At 35.2% G+C, this 8,639-nt stretch overlaps 1 protein-coding gene across 1 annotated transcript in view; it reads left to right on the top strand.

Annotated features, from left to right (window-relative positions):
- The window catches only part of Col24a1 (collagen, type XXIV, alpha 1), a 280,847-nt gene that overhangs the window by 95,931 nt on the left and 176,277 nt on the right, over positions 1-8,639 (top strand). The window contains exon 19 of the mRNA XM_013018210.1: positions 6,357-6,410. Coding sequence (XP_012873664.1) covers positions 6,357-6,410 — 54 coding nt within the window. The remainder of the gene's footprint in view (positions 1-6,356; positions 6,411-8,639) is intronic.

Raw genomic sequence — 8,639 nt, 5'->3', positions numbered from 1 at the left:
CTTTTTTCTTTTTGCTTATGTGGTGCTGAGGAATCGAACCCAGGGCCTCATGCATGCAAGGCAAGCGCTCTACCACTGAGCCACCTTCCCAGCCCTCCTTTTCTTCTTTGGCTACCTTTGATGAATCATAGTCATTATGGGTTAATTTTTATTTCCTAAAGTCTTGCTATAAATAAACTCAAAGAGTATGAAATAGTATGTAGTCTTTCTTTGTCTGGCTTCTTTTAGCACAAGACACCAGATTCATTCAGGTTCTTCTATTTTATGGAAATATATTTATTGGTTAACCCATTGTACTTACTTACTTGTTGATTGTTCATTTATCATTTTTACCTGGAAGAATTAAATATTTAATAGAAACAGAAACTTTATTACTTCTATTGAAAAAATTACTGTTCAATGTGTGCCATAAAGAATATATTTACTCTTTGCCAAGAAACTAGCTTTTCAGCTTTTGCTACTGCCAAATAAGAAAAGCAGCATTTTACTTTTATGATTTCCTGAGAAACGAATGAAAACTGCTAGTGCTTTTGGTTCCCAAGTTTTACTGTAAAATATGCATGTGAATTGGTTTTCAGCCTTCAGTTGGTTAGAGAATAATAAAAGTTTGTTTTTCCTGGAGAGAATACTGAATCATTCTATTGCAGCTAACAGATGTGAAGGTTCTGAAAATAGAAGAAACTTTTGCACTTTTTATTTTTAAAGCTACTTTATGTTCTACTTCTTAGTAAAAATTGGTGACCATTCAACTTCTATTAAGAAGACACCAGAAGTCAGACAGTTCTTATTTTTCCTTACTAAGATATCATATTTTTCCATTGTGATATGATGACTTAACTAAAACAGGGAAGCTCATTTGGGAGAAAATAGTTCGACTTTTCAGTGTCTACGTTATCTTGAACTTAAAGAAATTCACTGGAACATCTTTATCAGAGTTTTATTTTACTTTTTTCTTGTATTTTTTATGCTAACATTTAAAAAATGAAATACATAGCCTCAAATTCTCCATCTTACATGTTTCAATCAGTGTACTTTCTGAAATTTTCTGTTTAGCAAAGATGCCTTTATCTAGTAGTTTAATATACAGTCAGAGGAAATTTGAGCAGAAAAAATCCTTTATGAGCATGTATGTTATTATTAAAAATTCAGTTTATCCAGTTATATCTGAACATATATAACTTAAAAGATAAGCCCTCTGCTTGGAAGTAACCCATGTATGAATTTAAAATAATGAAAAAGTTCTTTGGCCAAGTTTCTAAGCTATGTGGGAAGGAAATACAGACTTTTTTATTATTAACAACTATACTATGTGTTTCTGATCTTTTCAATATTGTTTTAATTTAAAAATATTCAGCTTACTTGACTATCTTGGAGATTTTATTTGCTGACGCCTTTTGTCCTATGCTCTTTGTCTTTGGTACTTGAGGTAATTTTAATATTTCTTTATTGATGTTTTAATTGTTTTAAAGAAACAACAGAGGTTCACATATAGTAAAGACTTTGTGTTTAATTGGAATAGCCTCACTAAATTTTTCTTGTTCTTTTGTTGTAAAATAAGACACAAACACAGAAACTGTATAAAACAGATGTATATCACATATATCCTTGATACGACCATCAGGGTCAAGAATTGGCCTTCCAGTTGTTCTTCTCTTTCCCTTTTTCCCTTTTACAATTTAATTGTTGAAGCTGCCAGTCATTTCACTAAAGGATTTTCCACAGGCTGGGCTTTGTTGATTATAGTCTCATGGTATAGAACTCCACATTCTTGGATCTTACATTATTCTTGAAAAATTGCAGTCACATTACACAGTCCTGACCATATTTATGTTTGTTTGTTTCTGAAGAATATTGTTGATATTGTGTGATATTGGTGTGATATTGTGATAGTGGTTGAAATATATCTTCTATCTATTATTTGCATAAAGGAACAGCATAGAAGAAAGTAAAAATAAATGATTGTTCATTTGTATCACTTTTCTAGCTGATGAGTTGGTTCAATTTATCTTCTAATCATGGACAATTTTCAATATTGTTGCATATGAACATAAAATTTAAATATATTTGATGTAATTCAATCCAACAAAATTTTTTTCCTGAGTGAGTAAAGTTCATACTGTCCTGTACCTAGCCAGTAGACTTTTCAAGCATCTTCTAAGTGCCTTCAACATGACTTTCATTTTGATACCTATGATATTTTTCTTGGTTATAATATATCTTTTTTGCTTTCTGGTATAACAAGGTGTTCTCATCTGAAAGATGGACAAGTTCTGGATTTTCCCATGAGGATGCTTCATTACCAATGTTTTCTGAATTGGCTGTAAACTAGTACTGAGAGATCACATGTAGCTACAGGACACGATGTCCTCTTTTTCAAAAGAAACAAGTCAATCATTCAACAACAACAAAAAGCCATTTTATTCCAGTAACTACTGTGTGCCAGATGTTTTCCCAGTTGCCTGGGAATGTGGTAGTGAATAGCACATAAAGCACACTCAAGGACTTTACAACCTGATGAACAAAATAAAGTAAGCCAAGTCACCAGGAAAAGAACAGGGAAAAGAGTGAAAAAAAGAAATATTTAAAGATAATGTATAACTTTTTGGTGTGGAAAGTGGTGGGCCAGGGTAATATCCATGCAGATAGTGAGTGAAGTGAGGGAAGACATGATAGGGAACACCGTGAGTTTAGTGCTGGACAATTAGGAGTGTTATGGAGGAACTGAGAAGAGTTATACTTTTCCCCTTGTCACATATTTGTTCATATGTATATCATTTAAGAATAGATTTCATGACCTCAATCTGGATCATTTCACTTAACATGATTGCTAAAAGACCACAGAGATTCTCCAGTCCTACTCTGTGGTGTGTTCAAGAGAAAGAAAATTGGATTACCCAGAAAGAAAAAAAATATTATTTTTAATGTCCATGCATGCATCCTGATTCCTTCTGATTAATAAAGCAATCAATAAGTCTAAATTGAACAAATCCATATTAAGCTACTCTAGAACTTCTAGATATCTGATTCTGTATATACCATTGCTTTTTCTTTGGTCAGAACTATCCCCAGCTTATATTTTTCGCCACAGAATCCAAATGTTAAATCTCACATTTAGTCTATTGGAGCACATTCATTCTAATCCAGACTGATACTTCCTTGTTTTTCTTCACATATTTATCCCAACGTCAACTTTATGTTATGATTTATTGCCATTTTTATTCCCTTATCATTTATCTCTACATTAAACTGCCTTTTCTTTAAAAAAACACCTTCATTTTATTGTTATTATTAAGGCATTATACAGAGTGTTTACCACTTCTTAAGTTAGGTAATGAGTACATTTCTTTTTGTGGGTCAATATCACTCCCTTTGCTCTTCTCGTTTTCCTCTCCCATCCCTGCCCACAAATTATATAGGTCATTTTCCACGTAGTATATACTGAATATCTTGATTGCATTTGTTCGTCCTTCCTCCCTCCCTTTCTGTACCTCAATTTGATGCTCCCAAAAGAAACTTGAAGCAAAAACAAACACCACCACCACCAAAACAACAATGATAACAATAAAAAACTCATGGGTCCATTTCTTGGAATTTGTTTTGATAAATAGTATTTTAAATGTTCAGAGAAGTTACACCTTTGGGTTCCTCCCTGAGAGTATCCTCCTTTAATTTGACTGTGTGTGTTAATGCCTAGAGTCCTGAACAGGTTGTCATGTTTAGTTATATTTTAGGTCTACTTCTACATATAAGAGAAAGCATGCACTGCTTGTTTCTCTAAGCTGGTTTACCTCACTAAGTATGAATTGTTCTAGGTCCATCCTTTGCCAAATGACATAATCTCATTCTTTCTAATGGATGAGTAAAATTTCATTGTGTGTATGTACCACATTTTATTAATCCACTCATCTGTTGTAGGGCATCTGGGCTATTTCCATAGCTTGACTATTGTGAATAGTGTAGCAATGAACATGGATGTGCAAGTGTCTTTACTATATTCTGATTTATGATATTCTGGGGCCCAAGACTAGTATCACTGGGTCATAGGGGAGTTCTAGGTTTAGTTTTTTGAGGAAAATCTCCTTCAAAACTGCCTTCCAGAATGCTTGTATTAATTTACATTCTCACTAAAAATGCAATAGGGTCCTTTTTTCCCCACATGCCTACCAACATTTGTTATTGTTCTAATTTTTTATGTTGGCCAATCTAACTGGCCTGAATGGGACAGGATCTCAAAGTTGTTTTAATTTGTATTTCCTTTATAACAAGAGATGGTGAGGATTTCCTCATGTGATTATTTGCCATTCTTCTCCAGAGAAGTCTCTCTTAAGCTCCTTTGCCCATTTATTGATTTGTTTATTAGTTTTAGAGGGTATTAAGTTTTGAGCTTCTTGTATATTTTAGCTATTAGAACTTCATTGAATATATTGCTGACACGGATCTTCTCCCAATCTATTGACTGTTTTTCTAACTTAGTAACTAGGTCTTTTGCTGTACAGAGGCATTATTTTGTTTTGTTTTTTTTACTTTAATTTTATTTTATTTGTGAACATACTGTACAGAGGGGTTACAATTGCATGGGCAGGATAGTGCGTACATTTTTTACCAAGCATTGCAGCCTCCTCCTTTGTTTACCCTTCACATCCCTTCCCAGCCTCCCCCCTCCCCCCATCCCAATCCTTCTCCTCCCCCCCCCCCCCTTCCCCCCCCAACCCCCCCCCTCGCACCGACGTTGTAAAGCTCGTTTTGGACATGACAACTTGTACTTCTCATTGTTGCATCAGATCCACCTGTATCCTTAATTTGATGTAATCCCATTTGTCAAGTCTCTCTCCTATTTGCTGTGTCTCTGGGACTCTTTTCCAAAAGTTTCTTCCTATACCTATAATGATCTAATCTTGCACTATGAACTACCTTTTCTTGTGGACAATCATGCTTTGCCAGCAGCCTTTGCTTTTAGAAATGCTGACTTGTGGCCTGGAATGGATGGCTTATACCTATGATGGAGGCTGAGATCTGATGTGGTTCAGAGGCAGCCCCAGAAAAGTGCTAGAAGTAGTAGTGTGGCTCAGACATAAGTGAAAAACTCTAGCAAAAGCACAACTAAGCCCCAAGTTCCAGCCCTATACTGATATATACACAGGGAAAAAAAGAAAGAAAAAGAAAAGGCTGGTTTATGAACTTTTCTTACTTGTTTTTGTCTCTATCACTGGGAAATGGTAAAAACCTATCTGTGACAATAATCAGTGCAGATAAAATACCAAATATTAACTTACAACAATGATGAATCACATTCTGATTTATTTTAATCAAACTGTTTTAGAGCAACATCCTAAACCCTTTCATTCCCAACACAGGTTTTTATTTAACACAGTGATCCATTTCTATTTCTTGGCCCATCTGTTTTAGACTGCCTATGTAATTTTCAAAAGGTAAAATTACTGTTTTCTTGCAAATATAAATACAAGCCAAAGATTTTAGCAGAATTATCCATGAACAATGTAATGAGTAAGAAGTTCAATAAGCATTTTAGGAGGTATGTATTTATAGGTAATTACAGAGTAGACATTATAATAAGATAAATCCGGGTTAGTTGTTGTGGTGCAAGTCTATAATCTCTGTGACTTCTGGAGGCAGAGATCCAGAGTATAGCTTTTCAACAAACAAGCAGGGTGTGGCTGCTCCCACCTGGAATTCTTACTATGGAGGAGGTAGAGGTAGGAAGATCACAGTCTGAAGCTAGCCCTAGGCAAAAGGTTGAAAAATAATTCAAGTGAACAGGGATGAAGGGTGTTGCACAAGTGGCTGAACTTTTGAGGACTCAAGGCTCTTACTCAAAGCACAGTACTAACACAAAAAAACAAGAAAAATACAAAAATCAGCTAATATCTTATATATTGAGCCATAACATTTGGGTTGTTTTTAGCCAGACTGAATTGGTTTGCACCTCCACCTACCAAAATTCTATAAATTAGCACATAGTTATTAAACAGTAAATCTAACAAAGTTAATTTTAAAAAATCTTAATGGCATTGTGTGCTACATGATATTAAGATATCATGATTTTCCTCATTTCCAAGACATAAATAATTTTTGGATAAAACTTTCATCCTCTTAGACTGCAATAGTTTTCTTTAGGACTAAGGATTGTTTGTGAATAACTAATGACATAAATTCTGTTTTGGTACATTGCATACATTTTCATTCTAGCATTAAACAGTTGCCTACCAATGTTTACCATTTTTATAGAATAGCAATTGTATTAATTAGACATGAAAGAAAAGCAAAGATGATTTGTGTTCAATAGATTTAAAGTAATTTGCTGTGGAATAAACTGTCTACATTTTTATATTCTCTAGGGTTTTCCTGGAGACATTGGGATTCCTGGACATAATGGCCCCGAAGGAGCAAAGGTAAAATGTTCATTGACCAAATTCACTCCACCCTACCATTATTCTTCATCGCCCTATTCCCTCTTCTCCAAATTAAAAATAAACTGAGAAAGAGGAGAAATGAGCTGAGCTAGAATCCTCTAAAGGAGAGATAACAAAGATCTGAAATAGCACTTTTTTTTTCAGTTAGCAAATACTGATGGACTGTCTTTTCTGTGATAGCTACTATGGTAGATCCTAGAATCTACAATGATGGAAAGTTCTGATCCTTATTTTGAAGAAAGATACAGTGTAGATATGTAGGCAAAAGTCTATAATAATCACAATAAACAATAATTATATATGCCATTGTGAGAAGAGGGAAGACAAGGTTTGCAGAAAAGGGAGCACTGGAACTGATGTAGGAATTTGCAGCGTGGGATGCATAGCATTCAGGAAAACGAAACCTGCAAGAGGGAGGAGAAAGATTTAAATGAAAAATTACTTGTTTATTTGAAATTCAAATGTAACTGAACAGCCTGCTTTTTTCCAGGTTGGGCAGTGGGGGGAGGAAGGAGGCGGAGGAGTGGTAACCCTATCTGCCACTTAGAAAGTTGTCCCTCAATGCAGCGATGTTTCTCATTTCCTGTCTTCATGAAAGTGCACCTCTGACTCTGCATGTTCGTGTTTCACATGTTTTACATAGAATCCTCTCCTGACCCCTAAACAATCTCATGCCTTCCCCAATTTCTTCTTTGTCATGAAATTTCCTCTATTTTCCTTTAAAAACATTTTTCAGCCAATATTGTAGTTAAGCTTCTTTCACCAAACTTAATCTAGTGGATCTCCAGCTACTTTTCTTGCCTCCAACCTGACAATTTATTTAAAACTTTTGTTTTTTACTTATTTATCGTTGAATGATTGTACAAGGGAATTGTATCTGAAAATGCACCGTGCTTCTTGAACAGAGTGAACCTTTCCATGATTCTCTACTCCCAACTACCCTTTTGCCCAACAATCACATCAAGTTTTCCATTTCTTTTTCGCACACATACATCGAGTATTTTTCTTTATTTTTTGACCTTTGACATGATTTTTTATTGTGAAAATACTGTACAGAAGGGTTAAAATTACATGGGCAAGATAATGAGTACCTTTCTTCTCAAGCATTGTAGCCTCCGCCTTTGTTTCCCCTTCCCATCCCTACCCATCCTTCCCAACCCCTCCCAATCCTTCCCCCCCCACCAAAGTTGTAAAGTTCATTTTCAACATAACGACTTGTACATCTCATTGTTGCAATGGGTCCACCTGTATCCCTATTTAAACGATTTGTTTTTCCCCTTCCCCTCCATAAATTATGCCAACATCAAATACAGTGAAACCAGGGGTTATACCATGGGGGAGGGACATACAAAGCAACAAAGAAATAATCTTATAAATGTGTTAGAAACAATCGCATGAAAGTAAAAAAAAAACATATATCTTAGGGTTAATTTCCCTAACATCACCTTATCTGACCTTTTCTGCTTGACTCAGACATATACTAGATATTGCAAATAAGGGAAACCTGGCTTACTTTACTTAATATAATTTTTTCTAAGCCTTTCCATTTCCTAACAAATGGGGCAATAGAATGGAGGCATAGAATTCCATTGTGTATATATACCACATTTTCTTGATCCATTCATCTACTGAGGGTCATCTGGGCTGGTTCCATATCTTAGCTATAGTAAATAATGCTGCGATAAACATAGCCGTGTTGGTAGCTTTAGTGTGGTCTTGTTTGTGAACATTTGGGTAAATACCCAAAAGTGGGATTGCTGGGTCATAGGGAAGCTCTATGTGGAATCTTTTGAGGAAGCTCCATACTGCTTTCCAAAGTGGTTGAACAAGTTTACATTCCCACCAACAATGCAGTAAGGTTCCCTTCTGTCCACATCTTCTTCAGCATCTGTTGTTACTAGTGTTCTTGATTTTAGCCATCCTAGATGGGGTGAGGTGTTATCCAAATGTTGTTTTGATTTGCATTTCTTTTATGGCTAGGGAGGTTGAGCATTTCGTCATGTGTCTATTGGTCATCCTTCTTTCCTCTTCAGAGAAGTTTCTCTTTAAGTCTTTAGCCCACTTATTTATCGGGCAGTTGTTTCTTTGAAGATTTCTTGTTGGGTGATTTAATTTTTTAAGTTCTAGGTATATTTTAGATATGAGATCCTTATCCATTGTAAGGCTAGTGAAGATCTTCTCCCAATCCATGGGCTTTCTATTGATCTT

Source organism: Dipodomys ordii, unplaced genomic scaffold, assembly GCF_000151885.1.
Source record: "Dipodomys ordii isolate 6190 unplaced genomic scaffold, Dord_2.0 Scaffold39, whole genome shotgun sequence".
In the NCBI taxonomy this organism is placed as follows: domain Eukaryota; kingdom Metazoa; phylum Chordata; class Mammalia; order Rodentia; family Heteromyidae; genus Dipodomys; species Dipodomys ordii.
Note: the sequence above shows the minus strand (reverse complement) of the source record. Positions and strands in the feature narration are given on the sequence as shown.